This window comes from Aspergillus aculeatus, assembly GCF_001890905.1.
Source record: "Aspergillus aculeatus ATCC 16872 unplaced genomic scaffold ASPACscaffold_3, whole genome shotgun sequence".
Lineage (NCBI taxonomy): Eukaryota > Fungi > Ascomycota > Eurotiomycetes > Eurotiales > Aspergillaceae > Aspergillus > Aspergillus aculeatus.
The window spans coordinates 562,143-583,359 of NW_017962978.1; the positions used below are offsets into that span (position 1 = coordinate 562,143).

General features: G+C 52.5%; 7 protein-coding genes across 7 annotated transcripts; 3 read left to right on the forward strand and 4 right to left on the reverse strand.

Annotated features, from left to right (window-relative positions):
• Positions 1-94: 94 nt before the first annotated feature.
• On the reverse strand, positions 95-2,363 carry erg5 (C-22 sterol desaturase erg5). The gene is made up of 4 exons (XM_020195690.1): positions 2,137-2,363; positions 1,915-2,065; positions 595-1,843; positions 95-543 (listed from the first exon to the last, which is right to left on the reverse strand). Exons 1-4 carry the CDS (start codon positions 2,294-2,296, stop codon positions 508-510), a joined length of 1,596 nt encoding a protein of 531 aa, XP_020059096.1. The 5' UTR covers positions 2,297-2,363; the 3' UTR covers positions 95-507.
• A 902-nt stretch (positions 2,364-3,265) lies between these two features.
• On the reverse strand, positions 3,266-5,584 carry ASPACDRAFT_75870 (signal recognition particle subunit SRP68). Its single transcript, XM_020204571.1, has 3 exons — positions 5,349-5,584; positions 4,126-5,268; positions 3,266-4,068 (listed from the first exon to the last, which is right to left on the reverse strand). Exons 1-3 carry the CDS (start codon positions 5,540-5,542, stop codon positions 3,558-3,560), a joined length of 1,848 nt encoding a protein of 615 aa, XP_020059097.1. The 5' UTR covers positions 5,543-5,584; the 3' UTR covers positions 3,266-3,557.
• Positions 5,585-6,058: 474 nt separating this feature from the next.
• Positions 6,059-10,558, forward strand: ASPACDRAFT_57749 (putative translation regulator (Cya5); the record flags this gene model as incomplete). Its single annotated transcript, XM_020203281.1, has 1 exon — positions 6,059-10,558. The coding sequence occupies one exon, from the start codon at positions 6,059-6,061 to the stop codon at positions 10,556-10,558; it is 4,500 nt and encodes a 1,499-aa protein (XP_020059098.1).
• A 405-nt stretch (positions 10,559-10,963) lies between these two features.
• Positions 10,964-14,515, forward strand: ASPACDRAFT_113031 (MCM DNA helicase complex subunit MCM3). The gene is made up of 8 exons (XM_020195691.1): positions 10,964-11,175; positions 11,237-11,255; positions 11,326-11,377; positions 11,440-11,486; positions 11,543-11,648; positions 11,705-11,968; positions 12,030-14,089; positions 14,159-14,515. Exons 1-8 carry the CDS (start codon positions 11,109-11,111, stop codon positions 14,193-14,195), a joined length of 2,652 nt encoding a protein of 883 aa, XP_020059099.1. The 5' UTR covers positions 10,964-11,108; the 3' UTR covers positions 14,196-14,515.
• A 605-nt stretch (positions 14,516-15,120) lies between these two features.
• On the reverse strand, positions 15,121-16,500 carry ASPACDRAFT_40075 (Spo7-like protein; the record flags this gene model as incomplete). Its single annotated transcript, XM_020200694.1, has 1 exon — positions 15,121-16,500. The coding sequence occupies one exon, from the start codon at positions 16,498-16,500 to the stop codon at positions 15,121-15,123; it is 1,380 nt and encodes a 459-aa protein (XP_020059100.1).
• A 601-nt stretch (positions 16,501-17,101) lies between these two features.
• ASPACDRAFT_75873 (putative alpha/beta hydrolase) lies at positions 17,102-19,322 on the forward strand. Its single transcript, XM_020204572.1, has 2 exons — positions 17,102-17,524; positions 17,612-19,322. The coding sequence occupies exons 1-2, from the start codon at positions 17,369-17,371 to the stop codon at positions 19,097-19,099; spliced, it is 1,644 nt and encodes a 547-aa protein (XP_020059101.1). The 5' UTR covers positions 17,102-17,368; the 3' UTR covers positions 19,100-19,322.
• Positions 19,323-19,346: 24 nt separating this feature from the next.
• On the reverse strand, positions 19,347-21,132 carry ASPACDRAFT_113035 (uncharacterized protein). Its single transcript, XM_020195692.1, has one exon. The coding sequence runs from the start codon at positions 20,967-20,969 to the stop codon at positions 19,593-19,595; it is 1,377 nt and encodes a 458-aa protein (XP_020059102.1). The 5' UTR covers positions 20,970-21,132; the 3' UTR covers positions 19,347-19,592.
• Positions 21,133-21,217: the final 85 nt, after the last annotated feature.

The following is a 21,217-nucleotide window of genomic DNA, read 5'->3' on the forward strand; positions in this document are numbered from 1 at the left end:
TGAGTTTGTAGTTGCCGATCAACCAATCGAGGTCGCGACAATGTGGCCAGGTCTGCACTACTCATTTATTTTAAACAGTTCCAACATCGAGTCTCGCATTATGATTAGTTCTAGGTAGCGTAATCTAAGAATGACAGGTCACTTCAATGCTTCACAATTCACTGAAGCGGACGAGTCATGGTTCGTTGCAAAATCATATACCTCCAAGCGCCCTGTCTCTTCGGCGACGCTGGACACACCCAAACAGCAAACGTGATCACCCTTGATCCTCCGAAATGATAAGAGAAGAAAAAAAAAGGCGGGCAATGCGGTAAGTAGTTACAAGGTCGAGAAAGGAACAGAAAAGGTGGTTCGAAGAAGAAGCTTGCCTGCAGCCATATCACCAGGATAGGATGCAATGCAACACATGCTGGACACGAGTGCTTTCCATCCACCTTTCAATGTGCCTGGCAGGTGGGAAAATTCAAAGCATCGGGCGTCCTGTCGCGAAAGCGAGTCGAAAACTGCTTAAGGACGAGGACGGAAAGAGAGCAGGCAGTCATCCTAAAATAGGTCAGTAAAGTGTACATGAGTCAAAGCGGGCCAGAAACATACCTTAGGGAAGATAGTGGCAAACACTTTGATCTCCTCAGACTCGGGAGTAGGGGTGTGCTCCCAGTCCATCTCCATGCTGGCCTTGCCAATCATGGCCATCAGATTCAGCTGAGCATAGGTCTGGCCCAGACAGTAGTGGGGACCAGTGCCGAAGACAAGCCAGTTCTTCGTCTGCTGCTCAGCGGTACCGGTAATCCAGCGATCGGGGTCGAAGGAGTCAGCGTTGGGGTAGGCCTCCTCATCGTGGCAGGCGGGCCAAACAGAGGGGATGATCATGGAGCCCTTGGAAACAGTGACGTTCTCAGTGATGGGGAAATCCTTCTTAACCAAGTAAGGGACCATGATGACGGGAGGACGGTAACGCAAAGTCTCCTTGACAACGGCGCGAGTATAGGGCAGGTTATCCATCAATTCCATGGTCAACGGAGCGTGGATGTCGCCGTTGCGGACCCGCAGATTCTCCTCGCGCACCTTGTCGAGCACATCGGGGCGGTCGGCCATGATCTGGAACAGCCACGTACTGGCAGCGCTGGTGGCGTCCTGAGAAGCGAAGAGGAAAGTGAAAACGGTCTGGGCGATTTCATAGTCGGTGAAATCACGGAGGAGTTGAGGCGGCTTCTCGGCCGAGTCCACAGCGATACCCTGGGCAATCTGCTCACGATACTTGGCGGAATCCTGCTGAGCCTTGACCCACGCGTCCATGATGCAAGTGATGTCTCCACCAGCGGCCATACGAGCCTTGCTCTTGGCGGCGCAGTTCGAGAACTCAACCAGGACCATGTCGGCGGCCTTCTTACCATACCAGGCCTTGGAGTAGGGCAGAATGACGGGGAAGTTGACAAGCTCAAGAGCAGCGGTAATCAGGTAGTAGTCATCGGCAATCTTCTTAATGGCCTCCTCGGTGATGTAGTGGCCAACAAAGGTACGGCAGGAAACAGCACACATCAATTCACGGAACTCGGGCATCCAGGGAGTAGGAGTGAAGTTGTTCTCCTTGGAGATCCGGAGGAAACGAGCATAGTAGTCATTGTAGACCTCCTCCATGCGGGGAAGATAGTAGGAAAGGGCCTGGCGGGTGAAAAGGCCGTTGAGACCCTTGCGGAACTCGACGTGATCTTTGCCATCCAAGAACACCCAATTGTCGGCACCAAGGAGCTTATGCGCAATGTCGACGACACAGGGCTTGACAAATGTAGGAGAATTGAAAATCTTGCGGGACATGTCACGGGTGGAAGCAATGACGACGAACCTGAAGACAAATCAGTCAGGTTCCCGTGCACCGAAGTCGCGAGATGGGCCACAACAGCCTGTGAAACTTACTTGTGGAAGACGGAAACGCAGCTCAGCGCGCCGCTATCCCACTTGGCCTTGTATTCATGGAACTTCGGGTTGACAGACTGGAGGAAAGGTCCCATGAAGGGCAGCTTCCATGCTGGGCCGACAATCGAGCCCTTGAGCCAGAGGTACCGGACTGTTCTAACGGTTAGCCACCTTGACGCACTCCGGGTAGAGACACGAAAGTGCACCGGGAAAAAAACATACACTGATCATAAATCACGGCAGCGATGAACAGAGTCAACAAAGCCTTCCATACGGTGAAACCCTCAAGGACAGTGGTGACCAGGCCGGAGGGCTCGAAAAGTCTGGGGGAGATCACAGCGTCCGCCGACGGGGAGGCAAAACTCCCATTGAGACTGGCCATGTTGGGTAATGAGCTGAGCAAGCGAAGGATGCTCTCCAACAATTGGCAAAAGGAGGGGGGGGGGGGGAGGATTAAGGAATGGAAAGGGATGGGGAAGGAAGAAGTTAGGAAAAGCGAGAGTGGGAACTGGAAGAAGAGAAAGATCGGAGAAGAAGCCAATCCAGGGGAGACGCAACTCTAATTTGGCGAGGGAAAAATGGGTGTTTTGATTAGTTGATAGGATCGGGGCGGGAGGGGGAGAGCGGAAGACTCTGGCAATTAGACCAAGTATGCAATAGACTTATGAGTATGAGGATGAGTACAGTCTGAGGTACAGTCTGAGTAACAGTATGTTCTGAAAGGTACGCGGTAGACTACATCTGGCATTCAGGGCACTGCACCTGGCACTGTAGTAAGAGCCTGGAGTAATTTCCCCATCAATGCAAGTGGTTCAATAGTCCTCCTAGTCGAGTAATAATGCGCCTGCATAAAACCTTACCCTGACAGGCGCCTTGCTGGAAGGGGAAATTTGCTGCCTTCGAGCATAAAACTAGTCTTGAAGGAGTATAAACAGGAACTGTCCACCCGCCGCCCGACGGGCGCTTCATCAAGACTGACTCGGGGGCCTGCAGACATGGCCAGTGGCAGTGTGCATGTATCACCATTCTGTGAGTAAGTGTAGTTAGTTAACTAACTAACTTAGTTACTGCTGATACATGAGTCAGCTATGAATTCCCAATCTTCCACCCCCGTACGGTTTTCCTGGCAGGTAGAAAACTCAATCACCAATGGCAATCGTACCATTTGTTAGAAAGGTGATCCGGCTATCAACCTTCCGGGTCGGCTTTTCCGGATGGCCCGTGCGGGCTGCATCTCAATCTTGGAATATTATACTACGTACTACGGAGTAGACAATCCAGTATTGTTCAAGCGGTGTAACTTTTATCGGCGCATGATGCAAGTTCCTTGTGGTAGGAAGGAGGAGAATTTAAGTAACGCATCGCGAGCCTCTGAAAGTGGACGACACCTAGGCATAGTATGTGCAGATTGTATATCCTTGGTTTAGGCCGGCCGATCGGAACCAGATATACAGACGGTCAACATATGGCATACGACCCAGAGGTCAAAAGCATTGCTTGCATTGGTATTTTTGTTTCAGTCCAGCTTCGCTCAGCGCAACAAGTCATCACATCATATTCACTTTGGCTAAGGTATTATGTAGCTAACGGTCAAACAGTGTCCTACTGAAGTGTAGATTCCCACCCAACACTTGGCTGCGTCCTTACCGACCGAACCCGAACCAGCCGCGTCGCCCGCCCTTCTTCTCTTCTGTAGTCGCTTCTTCTTCTTGGGCCTGCGGCGTCACCTGAGCTACGGAGCGTTGACGAGGGTAGTCAATGTAGTTCCAGGCCACATCCAAGAACAAAGGCTTAACAGGAACTGGCTGAATCTGCAGCGGGAACGGGACGACGTTCTTCAGGTCAACAGCATCGCCGGAGAATTCATGCAACCGCTCAATCACTGGACGCTGAGTAGTCGACCTCGCTTGCGCTTCGACGGAAAGCTTCTCGACAGTGACAAGGCCTCGGTATTGAGCCACCAAGCCTCGCAGAGTTGACCCTAAGGTGGAAATCTGGGTGTGTGAGATGTCCAGCTTCGGGGGGCCCTCCGCATTGATCGAGGACTGGAGAGACTCCGCAGATCCCGTGGTAAGAGACAAGGCTTGCGAAAACAGGGCAAGGGCGTTGGTAGGTTTCCCGAGAATGCCATGCGAGCGCCCAATGGTCAAGCATCTATGATTTAGAAAGGTCAGTAATTGCTTATGGTTTTCAGTAGATATGACAAGTTACCTTAGAGCGCGGAAGTAGCTCCGCTTGGCGTCTAGCTCGCGAACGAACGCCGAGTCTGCCGCAACTCCAGGTAACTCCAGAATAAAATCGATACTCTGCAAGGTGGAGTCATATAGCACGACTCTCTCACGCAGTCGCCCAAGTTTCTTGCCAATCGTTTCCTCCACTTTCCCGGAGCCCTTAGCATTCTTGAACTGCTTGGCGGGGCCTGCTTCAAAGGAGATACCGTCATGCTCTCCGCACAAGACGCGATTACGTCCAATTCTCCATCCCACCAAACCGTAGTTCACTGCCGTACGTGTAATTTGTAGCGCCTGCATCCTTTTATCGCTAGGATCGACGCCCTCGGCTGCTAGGTCATCAATTGCAGTCTTTGTGGCATCGACTGCATCCTGACTCGCAATGATTACACTGTCATATGCAGCGGCCTTGTCCTTTGGGGAAGCAGACTGTCCGGCGCTCTCTGATAGCCAAGCGGCAAGACGGGACTCCGCTGCAGCCGCAGATGCGAGAGCCTGAGAGATAGTGGCATCTTCGAGTGCGACCGTCCGCGATCTCCAGGTGATGGTTTCAGGAAGTTGCTGTACCTCCCCCTCGGCAGTCCTCCGAGTTCCATCGGCCTCCTCTTTCAAGCAATTAGGATCGACCTTCTCAACTTCAGATCTGATGGTCGCATCGGAAGGAAAATAGCTGATTGCTAAGGATGGGAGAGGCTTAGACCGAGGGAGTTTCATCTGATATGCAGCGTATCTGAGACTGGGTTCGACAGTTCCAGAGAGCAGGTCACGGAAAGCGTCCTTCTTAACCTGCTGGCCTAGAGCCACGTAGATGACTCGGGCAATAGCATAATTTCGAAGACACTGTTCCCACTTGCGCTTCTCCAGGAACATCGCTCCCGAGAGGGATGCCAAGTATGCGCGTGCCTCTAGCACATCCACATCAGTGGCCCCGGAAGTTGCCTGATCCTCCAGAATTGTGACCAAGTGGTTCGCATAGGTGGTAGCTCGGTTTAGTCGTGCAATAATGTGACTCCGAGCAGCACCGGCTATCCCCTTAGCGGACGGATCTGCCGAATGCGCGGTCTTCTCGTGCATCGCTTGCGCCCATGCTCGTTCAGCGCTGGTGAGTAAGATGTGGACGTATCTGCGAAAGGGAGAACCCAGATCTGAGTTAGTGGACTGTTGTGACAATACCAAGGAACAAGGTCGAGGAAGAAAACCTACTCCACATTCTTGCTCACATCCTCTGCACTAATGGCAGGTTTGGCAGTGTACTTCCGGCCTTTGGGGGTTGTCTGTCCAAGCCGCTTCTGAAGCTTGTGCAGCTTCCGGCTTGTGTATGCATGGTAAGCATTATAATTTCCAGTGAGAAGCGTCTCCTCCCGGTGAGCAAAGATAAAGTCGGTAATGTCCATCATCCTGGGTGATTCTATCGATTATCGATTATCGATTGATTGACCGAGGTATTGCCAGGTGGTGGTGCTGTTCCCACCCGAGCAGTTGCGGGTTGATGTGGTCAAGTCTCGGCCAAACAATCGGCCGGCTGATTTTGCGGGTGTTGCTTTTGCAGCATCCAACTTCCAAGCTTGTTGCTACACCTCAAAATTTCCTTCCGCAGCCACCACCGACCCCTCCCCAGACACCAAACCTCCCCGTCCGCCGGAATATACCTGAAGCTCGAAGGTTAACGCTTCCAAGCTCACATTTCCCCCCCTTGCAGCCTGGTGTGCTGGCTAGTAGCACATCTTCGGCAATCGGCATAGTCTTTCTTCGGCGTGGTACGACTGGTCTCCCTTCGCAGCGCCTCAGCCCATGCTCGATTGGCTGTCCGACCGAAATCTAACTCGTTGTTTCCAGCCCAGGAACCCGATATGTTATGTATAGCAGTCAATCACCGGTGATAATAGGGTTAGACGCCGCAATTCTTCGAGGTGATGCTGGAACGAGCGGCGGGATGTCTTGAAAACGCGGGACGACGTTTCTTTCGAGATTCAAATGGTGCCATTCGAAGCCGAAGATCGTTTTATACCAGTCTTGTGCAATACCCTGCGACCAATTTGGAATTCTATCATGGCCATTCGACCATCCAATCGCCGCAAAGACCCGTGCCGAACGATTTGAACGCCACTCCGCAACTCAACGATACACGAACGCCACCCCCAGTACTCGATTTCTTGTATCCGCTTCCGACCCAGCAATTCGCAGCCTCCTGCCTCTATCGTGTTCAAAAACGGCTTGTCCCGCGTCGAAGGAGAAGGACGCCCCCTGGCTTGACGAGGCGAACCTATACATCGCAAGCTGAGGATTTTGAAGAAGAGGGGACAAGAAGACCCGATACATCGCAAGCTGAGGATCTTGGAGAAGATGAGTCAGGGAGAACTCAAACATCACAAGCTGAGGATCTTGAAGAAGAGGAGGACTTTTTCGACGCGGCGCAAAGTGCTCAAAGTCCTGGTCTGAAAGCAAAGAAGAAAGCTTCTGATAGGTTCCTCGACCCCGCTACTCTAGAGGAATATGAGGCCTACGATGGTGCATGGTCTCGTTATGTCGCTGCTGGTCATCCTACACAAGTCAATGCGGCTCTCATAGCGTTCCTTAGGGATTCAAACAGGCATGTGGATCATAAACGTGCTAGAAGAGTGTTAAATTGGATTCCTCTTGAGTCACGGTCCGAAGAAGACTACTTGAACATAGTCAAATCAGCTCTAGCCACCAACAAGCTGCCAGAGGCGGAAGATCTCTGTGCAGAAGCCATACGTTACGGCATTGGCATGAAATGTTGGGCTTTTCTTCTGGTTCATTATGCGAGTTCCTCGCAGTGGGATTGGGTGCAGGCATTCTGGGACCTCGGGTCATCATTCGCGGAGAATGACCGCGCTCAAACGTGGAGCGCTATCGTTTCGAATTTGAATATGTCTACTCTCGAGGACCCCATGACTGGCTTGGCAGACTATATACAAGAGCAGACAGAGAGCACATCGCTACATGATCTTGCTCGCTTTCTGCTCGACAACGCTTGTACTAGCCAAGCATTCGTCGAACAATCTTCGGTCGATGGTATTTTGCTAGTTTTGCAAAAATACAACAATCTTGACATGCTCAAGCCTGCACATTATATCAACCTTCTCAACACAATTCGGACAACCGAGAACCGACAGATATTTGTCCGCTCTATCGTGATATATCGGAACTTTCGTTGGAGAATGGATGGCCATGCTCCTTCAGCAAAACTTTTGGGCCATCTGGTGAGGCGCCTTGCCTCCTTCGAGATCACGGCTGGGCTTTTATACTTTCTTGATGAATTCACCCATTTTTATGGAAAGCCAACTTTGGACGCTTATAAGCACGCGCTCGTTGCTTTCTCCAAAGTTGGTGACGTTGACAACGTCAATGATATTTTTGACAAAATGGTATCCCACCATGGCAGGCCCCAAAGCCGAAGGCTGGTGACTCCTCTTCTTTACGTTCATGCACGAGTCGGTAACGTGCGAGAAACGTTACGTCAATTCTATCGCATCCCTGAGGAATTCGGTCTTCGCCCAAATACAGTCTGCTGGAATGTTCTGCTTACAGCCTACGCCAACGCTGAGGACTTGAGTGGATGTTTCAAGCTCTTACGGGAAATGTTTGACCAGGGCATGGAACCGAGCTCGCATACTTTCGGTATTGTGATGGGTCTCTGTGCCAACCGGGGCGATGTCCAGGGTGTCCGTGACTTGCTCGAGCTAGCAAAACAGAATCACGTGCAGATAACGGCTCCCTTGATCGACACTATTGTGGAAGCGCACTGCCAGAACCAAGAGTTTGAGGAGGCGGAGTGGGTTGCGCAGACATGCCTTGGGTTGGACGTTACAGGTTCGCGTGTCAGAATGTGGAACGTCCTACTGTGGAACTACGCTTTCAGAATGGACTTGGAGGCGATTTCTCGAATTCGCTCGCTCATGGATGAAGCCGCCTTGCTCCCAGATAGCATGACCTATGCCGCTCTCATGCTGAGTTTAGTTCTCATTGGCCAAACGGAAAATGCTCGTCGCATCCTGAGAAAGCTTCATCGCAACAATCGCGTATATGCCACCGAATTCCACTACGCAATTATTCTGTATGGGTACGTTAAGAAGAGGAACCGAGATATGGTACATGTGATTTTCAATGAGATCCAGGAGCGATTCGGAGAGGCTGGTCTTGCTTCAAGGCTCCTTGTTCTCAAGAGTCAACTGCGGCGAGATTTGCAATTAATCACCGCTGGTGGTGGTGGCGCTGCCGGCGCATATACTCGCTTGGAAAACGCAGAGAGGTTCCTTAAGGAGACCATCTCAGAGTTCCACACTAATAAGACGGCGACAAAGGCTCCTGTGCTGGGCGCTGGCAGAATGTCCGCTAAACAGGCGTTCCCTACCGCATACTACGAACACATGATGAATGCCTATGGAAGGCGCGGGGCTGCTGGGCGAGCTCGAGAATTATTCCACGAGTTCATCCAGAATCAACGAACATCACCTGACGATGACGCTCTCGAGTTAGCCCCAGTTCGCCTACTAACAGCGCTGATGCTCGCTCATATTAGAGGCAATGAACCTGAAATGGTCGAAGAATATTGGAACATAGTTTTCCCACGCGCCATCAAGATGGCTAGTCGACCGAATATTCAAGCATGGTTGTCCAGTCCCAGCAATTCTGGCAGCGCACCGCTTCCGTTGCACAACGAGCTCGTCGTCAGCTCCGAAGCTCACAGTGAATATAAAGCGGACGAGACCATTGCCGACGCAGCAGAGACTGCGGGCTTCTCCATCCTGTCTGCTCATCGCTTCATGCTTTCTCGGGCTCTTTCGTTGTTCATGCGTTCTCTGGCTTACCGAGCGGAGGTTCGGAGAATACCTCAAGTCATCTTGGAAGTCGAAAGTGCAGGTTTTGCTCTAACCACCTATAACTGGTCTACTTACATCCAGATGCTTGCATCCTCATCCGAGCCGTCGGATCAACTCGAGGCATTCACCATGTTCGAGCATCGATTCATGCCTAACTTCCCTGGATGGAAGTATCTGCGCCGAGGATTTGGTCTCAAGCCGCACGGTGTACCCTCTACCATCGATGTTGTGGAGACAGGCCGTCCCAAACCTCCACACCTGCTTGGTAGAGAAGGCCGACGGTACTGGAGCAAGATTCAGCCAGACTTCATGCAGCCTACTTATGTATCAATGGTATACCTGGCTGCTGCCTTAAAGGCGTTCCGAGAAAGAAGTGTCAACGATGGACCCGCGGAAATCCAAGCTCTATATGATCTTGCGCCGAAGACAGTCGATGCGGTTGCCGAAATCCCTTACCTTCGTGACAAGTTCCAAGGTGTTCTGCTCCGTGGTCGCGCACTGCGAACCGACACTCCAGCTAACGAGCGTGATGAGTTCGTATGGACAGGAGGTATTCTGGGAGCAGGCGGTCTCACGAGGACTTTCTCCAGAGAACATGAGCCAGTGGATGAGGAACTTGCTGATGGTACGGCGGCTACGGAAGGTGACGAGCAGGCCGAAGAAGCTGCAGACTTTGAGGAGGCTATTCCGGATATTGAGGAGTTCCGAAGCCTCTTTATGAGAACACTGGAGAAGTCGGATGAGTATGACATCGAAGTTGAAGCCCGCCTGAACAAGAGACGCAAGGCAACAGGTACTAAAGAGGAGCTAGGGGACGATGAACGGAACCAGTCTGTTCGTGAGGAAGATATCTACGAAGAAGATGAGCTCGACGAAGAAGCTGCTGCAGATGCTTCAGAGGAAGCTTCTGAAGAGGTCTCTAAGCAGCTTCCGGATGATTTCCCAACCGAAGACTTCTTCCAGGAGCAATCGGATGAGCTGCCATCCGACGACTTTTTCCAGAAGCAACCAGATGAGTTACCATCCGACGACTTTTTCCAGGAGCAACCAGATGAGTTTTCCACCGAAGTCTTCCTCGAGGACAATCACGAGGAGACCGAACGGGAAGCTCAAATGGGAACGACACGGACAAGCCCGGAAAAGGATCCCGGGGTAACTCAGCAGGAGGCACCAGAGGAAGCCTCTGGTGAGGTCCCAGCGAGGCTTCAGGAAGAGTTGCCGGTGGAGATTCGGGCTGAGCCTCTGCCGTCGGAAGATTTCTTTGAAGATCATCACGACGAAACCCTATCCAAGGCTCAGAGGAGTGCTCGACCAGTGAGACCCAAACAGGATACGGGAAAGCCCCAGGAGGAGGATCAAGTCCGAGTTATTCAAGAGTCTCGTGATGAAGTCCAGGAGGGTCCACCAGAGGACCACGAAGAGAATCTTGAGAAGGCACAGGAAGAGATCCAGAAGAAGGCTCATGAAGAAGCCCAGCAAAGTGTTGAAGTGAGGAATCCCGAAGGGAAAGACGGTCGGAAGTCTCAGGAAACAAGTGGTCAAGAGCCCCGCGAAGAGGACCGACATTAACTTAGGCCAGGTGTGTAGGATATAGGGGTATTACGGTGTACATATAAGAACATTCTCCTTGTATATTATTCATACAGACTTGTACAAGATTTTGCTGCTCAGCGTTTTCTATATAATTGTATTCACATGATTGTCACCTCCTTCTGATTTGTCCTTTGCACAAAGACGAGAAGGAAGATCTTGAATCAACTGTTACGTACGGGGTAGGTAGTTAGTTGATTAGTTGATTAAGTTACCCAAGTTAGTGGTTTATGCAACTCGCAGAAGCTGACTCAGCAATACAGTCATAACTCGTACTTAAGGTACACTTTTACGCGTTCCGTCGCTGGACGCGCTCTAATATTACCCGATTAAGATGTCGCGTTTGAACCCGAAAGAACGGTTCCTCCGCCAACCCACCCTTCCATCAAGATCAAGCAAAAATCACCATTCGCATCCCCGCGCTTGCATTTTGACCCCAGAGATAGAGGTCCCCCATTTTCTTGCTACTTCATTTCCACTTCGATTATTTTGAGATACCCTTTTCGTTATTAGCAAGAATCTGTCTGTCATGGAGGGACAATTCGATGATGCCGCACAGGATCGTGTGCGTGCCGCCGTCGAATTTCTCGACCCAAGTAAGCAAATATGACCTTTGATCCTCTCGGCGTACAGCGTACTGATTACTTGACATTGCAGGTGATGCTAGAGCACGCAGGTCTGTTGGCCTCTGACTACCATAGCAAGATGCCATGCTTTGCGGTGATAAGGGTCTAACTTGGAATTAGTTATCGAGCCGATATCTTGTTGATGCTGAACAGAGGGCTACGGCGGTTAATAGTGAGTGGTGGTTATCTGTATACTTCAGACGACTTATTCTAATCATTGTGTTACGGGTGTAGGTCAGCATTGATGAGATCCGAGCACATAGCCGTGAGATGGCTGATGGGTAGGATGCGCCCGCCCCTTTACTTCACCCGAATCACATTGGCTGATAAACTACAGTCTTCTCACATCTCCCTACGAATACACCGATGCCTTTGAGAGGGCCTTGAAAGATATCATTAAGACACTGCCCAACCGGCCGTCGAGAGAAACTGCAGACGATGTGGTATGGCAAGTCCGATCTCGAGGACCGCTTGCGCAGCAGGAACTAACAATGTCTAGCATTATCACTGTGGCTTCGTTGGCGCCTTTGGAGAATTTTCCTGCAACCCCAGAACCCTCGGCTCCTCACATCTGAACCGGATGATCTCGCTGGAGGGAATTGTGACTAAGTGCTCCTTGGTCCGACCGAAAGTTATTCAGAGTGTACATTGGAGTGAGCGCACCAAGAAGTTCCTCACCAGGAAATATGTCGACGCGACAATGACTGCGAGTGGAGCAACTAGCATGAGTGTTTACCCCCAAGAGGACGATGAGAAGAACCCAGTACGTTTTAACATGAAATGTGGCTAGAGAACCAACTCTGACATTGTCCGATTTTTCTTAGTTGACCACGGAATACGGCTACTCGACCTACATGGACCACCAGACTATTTCGATTCAGGAAATGCCTGAAAGAGCACCGGCTGGCCAACTTCCGCGCAGTGTGGATGTGATTTTGGACGATGACTTGGTCGATCGAGCCAAACCCGGAGACAGAATTCAGCTTGTCGGCACTTACCGTACTCTGGGTAACCGAAACGCATCTTCCACATCCGCCACTTTTCGCACGCTCGTATTAGCCAACAACATCATCCAGCTGGCATCTAAATCAGGCGGTGGCATCGCGCAAACTACCATCACCGATACCGACATTCGAAACATCAACAAGGTCGCTAAGAAGAAGAGCGTGTTTGAGTTGCTATCTCAGTCCCTCGCGCCCAGTATTCACGGCCATGACTACATCAAGAAGGCGATCTTGCTTATGCTGCTTGGTGGCATGGAGAAGAATTTGGACAATGGAACTCACTTGCGTGGTGATATCAACATCCTCATGGTCGGTGATCCGTCTACTGCCAAATCACAGCTCCTTCGCTTTGTTCTGAATACCGCACCGCTTGCTATTGCAACCACGGGTCGAGGATCTTCTGGAGTCGGTCTTACTGCTGCTGTCACTTCTGACAAGGAGACTGGTGAGCGCAGACTTGAGGCCGGTGCTATGGTTCTTGGTGACCGTGGTGTTGTCTGTATTGACGAGTTCGACAAGATGAGTGATGTTGATCGTGTGGCTATTCACGAAGTGATGGAACAGCAAACAGTCACAATCGCAAAGGCTGGTATCCATACGAGTCTGAACGCTCGATGCAGTGTCCTGGCTGCCGCTAATCCTATCTACGGTCAATACGACCCTCACAAGGACCCACATAAGAACATCGCTTTGCCCGATTCTCTCTTGTCGCGTTTTGATTTGCTTTTTGTTGTGACGGACGACATCGAAGACGCTAAGGACCGAATGGTTTCCGAGCACGTCCTTCGTATGCACCGCTACCGCCAGCCTGGCGCTGAGGAGGGTGCACCGGTTCGTGAACAACAGCATCAGACCCTTGGTGTCGGTCTAGAGGACAACCAGGATTCAAACCATCCCACTGATGTCTACGAGAAATTCAATGTCATGCTACATGCTGGCATGGCCAACCAGCGGAGCAAGAACAAGAACGTCGAGATCCTGAGCATTCCCTTCATCAAGAAGTATGTTCAATACGCGAAGACTCGTGTCAAGCCCGTGTTGACCAAGGGAGCTGCCGACCACATTGTGTCGACTTACTCGGCGCTGAGAAACGACGATTTGGCCGGCAACCAGCGCAGAACGTCTCCCATCACCGCTCGTACTCTCGAAACCCTTATTCGTTTGTCCACAGCCCATGCCAAATCGCGCCTCTCGAACAGAGTGGAAGAACGCGATGCCAAGGTCGCAGAATCGATCCTGCGATTTGCCATGTTCAAGGAAGTGCTTGAAGACGAGCGCCGGAAGAGGAGAAAGGTCACTACTTTTGACGAGGACTCGGAAAGCGACGATTCCGATTCTGAGGGGGATGAAGATACCCCTGCACAGACTGCAAGCGCGACCCCCCGATCTACCAGACGGGGCGGGATCAGAACTCGCGGTGCCAATGGTGTCTCGACCATAACCGAGGACACCGAGATGGATGCGGAGGGAGACAACGTGTCTGAGGATGGCGATGGCCTGTACAACTCCAGTCCCCGTGGCCAGCGGCTTCGCTCCAGCCGGACTCAGCCCGAGTCGCAAAGCCAGTCTCAGATGTCCGTAGCATCGTCCCGTCCGGCGTCGCAGCTGGTCGAGTCTCAGACGGACACCTCGCAGTCGCAGACCGCCAGTCTTTCGTCTCAGCCTATCCAGCCTGCCCGTCTGACGGTCTTCCGCCAGGCTCTGGGCCCGCTGATGGGCACCCGCTTGTTTACCCACGGAGACACTGCCGACGTGGAGGAGCTTATTGGCGCGGTCAATACCGCTATTCGCAGTGCCCCCTCACTTGGCGAGGGCCACGTCTTCCAGCGTCCGGAGGCCCTGCAGGCCCTGCGGGCTATGAACGAGAGAAACGAATTGATGTAAGTCCCAGCTGACCCCCTATGGTTCACTGTTAAATCATAGGACTAGATCTCTAACAACGAATACAGGTACCTCGAGGATGATGAAACTGTTTACAGAATTTAATGAGCTATTCGCTTTAGGATCTTTTCGGCATAGAATCTGGGGTGTTCTGTTGTTGTCACGAAATCAAGCAGGGTTGTATGTGCATGGTATTTTTTTGTTACACGGTGACTCTGATCTACATAATCGACATTTTAAGAAAGATCTGGCGTTTTCGGGGGTAACTACGGCTGTGTTGCTGAGAATTTGAAGTAGTCTATGTATCATCGAATTGATAATACAGCTATATGTGATCATGTGTATAGTCTACCCAGTGGTATCCTACCTCTCTCTCAATCGAGCACTCCACATAATAGATCACACCAGCCTCAAACGAATTCGCCTTAATGTATAAGAAGTTCCGGGTACGCATTCCAAGTCAAAGTAGTAGACAACGCAGCGCCTATATCCGGAATCCACACCAACGGGCCTTCAAAATCGTTACTATGCACGTACCTATATCCAGCCCCTTTTCTAGCTTTCGTACTATTTATATCATTTCCTCTCTCATCTCATCTGCTGAGAGACAATAAACAAGAGTCCAAAGTTTTTACTTATTCACTCACTCTACTTTCAAGGTTTCAATCATTCCATCATCCTTCCTTGATATCCAAATGGCAACATGAATACAAAGACATAGAGATATAACAGGGTATTAAAAGGAAGAGTAGAGGGGGTGTTGGGGTGAAGAGGGAAGAAATATGGCGATAGAATAGAAGAAGAATAGAAGAGAGGATACACACGCACACACACACACAGGAAGAAGAAAGTCTACATCAAGACAATAGGAGGTATGGCGCTGGAGAATGGAGGATGATGGCCCACGGGGTATAATTTAACAAACATGTTGTGCGATTGGGGTTGGGGATTTTCCAGCTGGAGAACTAAGCCTGACACCCTTGCTTTATTTGCAGTATATTCCTTTACACTTTTTTTTGAGGATTGGCTTTCATTTTATATCAACCGGAGTACTGCTTCTCATTGAGGAGGAATCTTCGGATGAAAAGGATGGAGTGCGCAGTACACCCTCGCGGGTTTGTGCCTGGGTCAATGGCGAGAGGCCGCGAGTGATTGGTTTGGTGCTTTTCTTCTTGCGCTGCTGCTGCTGTTGGTGTTGGTGATGTTGCGCGTGATCTAGGTGGGAGATTGGGCTCAGGCTGCCACGGCGCGGCCGGCCGCCAATCGACGATCGCGATGGTGGCCGCTCGTCCGTGTCTACAGGAGTAGTGCTGCGGGACGGGGTTCGGGAGTGCGATTCGGAGCGGGCCCCCCGTCGCGCGGGGGATTTGGCCTCCAGACCGTGTTTCGAGGAGCTACTGGAGTGGTGGTGGTGACGGGTTTGGAGCCCGGGTTCTGCGGATCGGCCGAGCGTTGCTGCGGCGAGTCGGCGACGCTGGGAGGTCTTCCAACCGGATCCAAGCCACCAGAACCAGCCGCGGTCCTGCTGGGCGATCTGACGCTCTTTCTGGAGCAGTTTCTGACGCAATTGAGCGCGCCGCTCGTTCTCCTTTTCCCAAAAGTCGGTGCGGTAATCGTCCCAGTTCTCGCGGAATTCGGGAGAGAACGATTTGGGGAGGAGGAGCAATCGGATGTAGTCACCTCCTGGGCTTAGATCTTCCTGCACAAGGCCCGACTCTGTGTCCTGCCCGTAATACTGCTGATAGTGCTGCCGACTACCGCGTTTCTCGGACACAGGGCGCTCGATATAGTGGAAATCCCCGACGGGAGAAGGGGAGAAGGGATCGATGAACGGAAAGAGGAAAGAGATGTACGAGAGCAACTCCTGCCACCAGGGACCTCGAAGGACGATGATTTTGGTATTCATGGTGCGGAGGCCACGGTTGGCCACGGCGAGCCAGCGCCGCGGCCACCGCACCCCGCGTTCCCATTGTCCTGTACCCCAGACCAGCAAGGCAGTGACCACGCCTCCGAGTAGAGCGACCTTCTCGCCCATCTCGACCACCCAGTAGACCGATCCGCCCACCCCGCGGCCATCCTCGCGGGGCCGGAGGAAGAGCGCGTAGGCGAAATAGGTAATCCAGATGGCCAGCAACAGCAGGAAAAAGGTGTTCTGCCTTCGACGTTCACGCAGGGCTAGATATTGGGCTCGCAAAGAGCTTTCCAGTATGAGAAGATTAAGGTATATCTGGGGTGGGGATGAAGGCAGGTTCGAGTATGCATCGGGCGTGGCCGCGCGTGGCGGGGAAGAGGAAGAGGTATCATCGGCTGTCGGAGTCCCATTGTATGGGGCGGCCGCAGAAGTCGACGAGTCGGACGATTGTGTCGCTGAAGAGCCTTTGACAAGTTGATCGAGGCTGGCGGAAGCCATGGCGTCCTCGAAGCACGCAGTAAAATGCAAGAGGGAGATAACCCAGCTGCAGATGGGGAGGAAGATCGGGGGATCCCTTGTGGAAGTACAGTAAGTACAGTACAGCACAGGGCAGCGAGATTCAGGCGCGCGGATCAGATGAAAGGAAAAGGTGCCAAAAACAGAAACAGGAAAATGAAATGGCCTTTGCGGCCCTACTCTATCTCATCGCATGAACGAGAAAGACCGAGTTCTGGAGGGAGGGGAAGATATGGAGATGGAGATGGCTGGGAGGGTAAGACTGGGAAGAAATGGGAAGCAAGCAAGCAATCAATCAACCCATTCATTAATCGTCATCTGCCAAATTGTTGGCCGTTGAGGCTCCACCACAACCACCTCCTCCATCTTTTTCTCCATCTTCAACAACTTCCCTTCTCGATAAACCTGAATTAGTTTCCATCAAGATTACCTTTAGTACCTGACTAGCTGAGTCGCGTACAATGGTCTTATTATAGCAGCCTACTCACTCTACTCGTCATCTTCTGCGGGCTCGAACTGCTTAACTCCATCCGAGTCGGAATTATCGGTCTTTGGCGTCGCCTCAACCATTTTCTTTTCTTTGCCTCCACCTGTCATCACTCATCAGCCACCCCTGGCCAACCTATATTTCCGTCATCTTTCCTCCTCCGCTCTTTTTTTCGACATATACGCGCGAGTGACAGAGATATATTTCCTCTGTCACTCCATCTCTCTGAGCGACAAGGTGTATACCGTGCGGCTCTCTTGCCTTCCCCTCCAGGCCTCCACGTTGCAATCCTGGACTCCCCGCAATACCCCTCGCATCTACTTTTCGCCTACCCTTGTCGCGTTCAGGCAATCGACATCCTCAATGGCTTCCGAACAAATCAACTCGTCCAAGAACGAGTACAGTGAATCCGGCCCCCAACGCAGGGACGGCACTCCTCATGCTGCTCTCGGAGCAAGCGCAACCCCTGCACCCTCCGGTTGGTTTCCTTTGGGCTACCGGGAGGGCTTCAGCCAATGGGTAGGTTCCTCATCGCAGCAACCAAAGTGATTTTCAGTGTTTAAGCTTTGTGGCAAGGGTCACTGAACCGCAATTGTATTCCTACAGTGGGCGTCATTACCGGCTGCCACAACCGAACACAAAGTCCTCTCCTACCTACCCTATCTTCAGCACCAACCCCCGACACACCTCCAAACCGGAAAGACCAGCACAGTCCCCAACGGCGGATCGGGGAGTCTTCAGTCCGCCGATCACACTGAGGAGGGCGATGTCACTATCAATTCCACCAACGATCCGTATGGCCCGCGACGGTGGCGCTCAAGCATGGTGGAGCTCAGCGGCAAGAATCGAGCTTTGAACGAGTTTTCTGTCGAGCGTGTGGGTGAGGATGTGGACCAGCATTTGGTCATGGTTCACGGCTATGGAGCCGGCCTGGGCTTCTTCTACAAGAATTTTGAACCCCTCAGCCGACTGAAAGGCTGGCAGCTCCACGCGCTGGACCTCCTAGGCATGGGCCGCAGTACACGCCCACCGTTCCGCATCAAAGCCAAGGAGCGAGAAGAGGCCATCAAAGAAGCAGAGGCGTGGTTTGTGGACGCCTTGGAAGAATGGCGCGTCAAGCGCAAGATTGACCGCTTCACCCTCATGGGCCACAGTCTGGGAGGCTACATGGCAGTAGCCTACGCTCTCAAATACCCAGGCCGTCTGAACAAGCTGATTCTCGCCTCACCCGTGGGCATTCCCGAAGACCCCTACGCAGTGAAGGCAGAAATGCCCGAATCCTCTACGGTAGCGAACGAGCTCACGCAGAATCAACGCACTATCGCCGAATCCGCCTCCTCGGTCGCGCCCGGGGAAATCCAGAAGGGAGACAACAACATTCTCCTCAGAGGTGCTCCTCCCGATTCCCCAGACCGCCCTCCTCGCCGATTGGTTCCGAAATGGTTCGCCTATCTCTGGGATGCCAACATCTCTCCCTTCAGTCTGGTGCGGTGGGCGGGACCCCTCGGCCCGCGCCTGGTCTCCGGGTGGACCTCTCGCCGCTTCTCCCATCTCCCGGCAGACGAAGCCAAGGCCTTGCACGACTACTCTTACTCGATCTTCAGCCTCCGTGGTAGTGGTGAATACGCTCTATCTTACATCCTGGCGCCCGGTGCATTCGCCCGCAGCCCGTTGATCCGTCGCATTCAGGGTGTCGGCCGGCAATACATCGAGCAGAACCCATCCCCCGCGTCCACCCTCCTGGACTCTACCAAGGCCGCCGCAGCATCTGAAGCTGCTGTCCCCTCGTCCTCGTCACAATCCCCCTCGGCCAAGCGCGAAATCGGCCTCCCCGTGGTGTTCATGTATGGAGACCACGACTGGATGGACGTGAAGGGTGGCATCGCCGCCAAAGCCAAGTTAGACGAGGAAAAGGAGCGGGCCCTCCGGAATGCGACGCCGGAAGAGCGCGAGGCGGACAATGGCTCTGCCAAGGTGGTAATCATCAAGAACTCCGGGCATCACGTCTACCTCGATGGGTGGGAGGAGTTCAACCGGGTGGTCCTGGCTGAGATGGAAGAGGTAGAACGCAAGGAAAGGGCGAAAAGAGAGTAAGCTTTTCTAGTTGTTCGTGTGTGCGATTGCTCGGCTTTGGTGGGGCTTCCCTTGGAGTGAAGAAGTCATAAGGAGTTTGGATCCATTTGCAGCGGTGGGTGTGCTTGATCGATCAGAAGCGTTGTTGATTCCATCTTTTTGTTGTTGTCCATATACTATAACTTATACTACACTATACAATGTCTATGATCTGGGGATAAGGATAATGAGAAAGAAGATCATCATCAGTTACAATCTGATTTGTTTTGGCGGATTGAAGCTTAAGTGAAAGAAGCTTTCATATATGCATAATCACGAAGTTGATAGACTAGTAGAGTGCGCAGGCTAATTGACTAGGACATATGACACAAATTTTCCCATGTATCCAACCTAAAATAACGAATGGCTCCAAGACTATGGAGTAGGACCCTTTATGACCGAGTAGTCACCCTAATAGTCACCCTGAATGCTATACATATCAAACACTCCTACTACAAGACGTCAGACCAGAGCTTCAAGGCTGCAAAAACTGAACGCCCGTGTTCGGTCCGGAAATACTTCTCCGGCGGTACCGCAGGCCCGTGGAATAGTGCACCATCGATTTGCCCGGTGGCCGGGGGGACCGCTGCCCTCCTTCGACGGGGGTCACGGTTCCGCTGCTGTTGGAACTAGCCCTGCTCGCCGCGTTGGGTCGTGCGACGAAGTAGCCGCCACCACTACCGCCACCACCCGGTCCGGGGGTGGCATCGAGAACTGCACTAGATGAGTGGCTCCCAGCCGAGAGTGCTGTCTCCGGGAAAAAGGGTAGCTGGTGGATGGTTGATGATGAGGACGGAGAAAGAGCTCTGAGGCCGCGGGGGGCCTCGGGCTGTGCTGCTGCTGCTACGCCGGGTTCCGGCCGACTGGATAGGGACAAGAACAACGAGCTGGTCGATAGCTTGGAGACTTGGAGCGAGGAGGTGGTTGCTGAGCGGTGGTGGTGGCGGCGATGTCGGCCACCGTGGTGCGGCGGTGGTGGGTGCTGCTCCTGCGACGGGCGTCGTTGGCGCCAGAAAGATGATGATGATGATGATGGTTCCACGAGCTCCGAGGTGCTGCTGTTGCTGCGGAGGGTTAGGGGTTGCGAGGGGAGCTCGAGGCGTTGGTTAATGGAGAGCCAGGCTCGCTCGTCTTCGCCGTCGGGGTCGTCGGATCTGTTTGTGTTGGTATGGGTGTCATCTCCGAGGAGGCCGTTTGGAGTTGTTGTTGGGGAGTGCGTGCCTGAGATATGGTGGTATCTGGAGGTACTGGGTGGTGGTGGTGTCCGCCAGCCGCCGAGACCTTCGAAGTCTCGGCCGGAGTCGCCGCTGATGAGGCCTAGGAGGCCCGCTGCTGCTGCTGTAGAGGCAGGGGCGTGTCCGTTGCGTTGGGAGGGTTCCTTGCACAGGCGGGTGGGCGGGATGTTGTTGTCTTGTTGGTCGTCGGAGGAGGTGGAGGCGCTGTTGGTCCGGGTAGCGTGGTTAGGACGTTTCTTGCTCTGGGTATGTGCAAGTGAGTGTGCCAGGTGATGGCTGTGATGATTGTAGGTATGATGATGTTGGTGCTGATGAGACGTCAAGGTGGGTGGTGGAGGTCTCGTTGCGCCATGGTCTATGGAGAGTCTTTTGGGGGTCGAAGAGGCGGGCGTCGAGGGCTCCGACGCAGATAGATTCAGCAACGAGATGTTTGTTGCTGTCGAGATCACGAAAAAGTTGGCAATGATTGCGAAGCATAGCTCCAGGTAGATGATGAGAAGTCTGAGGACGAGCGCTAGCAGCGAGAGGCTGATCGTGATCCAGGCGGAGATGACGAGAGGGATCGAGATGATGGCTAAGAAGGGAAGTGTGAGGAGAACGGACAAAGAGGTAGACATGAAGACGGTTGGAAACAGTCTTGTGCTTGATTTGGGTGAATCTGGTTCTTGGAATGAGATGAATGAGATGTATAGGGACCAGCACTGTATTCGAAGCAAGGCCAGAAGCGACCTTTCAGTCTTGTCACCATGATCTGAATCGAAAAGCAGATGGTTATACAACGGATGGATGGATCTTCTGGTGGATTTCTACTTCGGGATAGCCAAATTCCCCGAGATTGCGGAGAAGTGCATGTGATACCGGCTGC

Coding starts and splice junctions, on each gene's coding strand:
- ASPACDRAFT_113035 (XM_020195692.1), bottom strand. CDS start 20,969: ATGTCTACCTCTTTGTCCGTTCTCCTCACACTTCCCTTCTTAGCCATC.
- erg5 (XM_020195690.1), bottom strand. CDS start 2,296: ATGGCCAGTCTCAATGGGAGTTTTGCCTCCCCGTCGGCGGACGCTGTG. Junction 2,066..2,136: donor TGCCGTGATTTATGATCAGT/GTATGTTTTTTT, acceptor CCGTTAGAACAG/TCCGGTACCTCTGGCTCAAG. Junction 544..594: donor TTGCCACTATCTTCCCTAAG/GTATGTTTCTGG, acceptor GACCTATTTTAG/GATGACTGCCTGCTCTCTTT.
- ASPACDRAFT_113031 (XM_020195691.1), top strand. CDS start 11,109: ATGGAGGGACAATTCGATGATGCCGCACAGGATCGTGTGCGTGCCGCC. Junction 11,487..11,542: donor AGCCGTGAGATGGCTGATGG/GTAGGATGCGCC, acceptor GATAAACTACAG/TCTTCTCACATCTCCCTACG. Junction 14,090..14,158: donor AACGAGAGAAACGAATTGAT/GTAAGTCCCAGC, acceptor CAACGAATACAG/GTACCTCGAGGATGATGAAA.
- ASPACDRAFT_75873 (XM_020204572.1), top strand. CDS start 17,369: ATGGCTTCCGAACAAATCAACTCGTCCAAGAACGAGTACAGTGAATCC. Junction 17,525..17,611: donor GGGAGGGCTTCAGCCAATGG/GTAGGTTCCTCA, acceptor GTATTCCTACAG/TGGGCGTCATTACCGGCTGC.
- ASPACDRAFT_75870 (XM_020204571.1), bottom strand. CDS start 5,542: ATGATGGACATTACCGACTTTATCTTTGCTCACCGGGAGGAGACGCTT. Junction 5,269..5,348: donor GATGTGAGCAAGAATGTGGA/GTAGGTTTTCTT, acceptor TCCCTTTCGCAG/ATACGTCCACATCTTACTCA. Junction 4,069..4,125: donor AGCTACTTCCGCGCTCTAAG/GTAACTTGTCAT, acceptor TCTAAATCATAG/ATGCTTGACCATTGGGCGCT.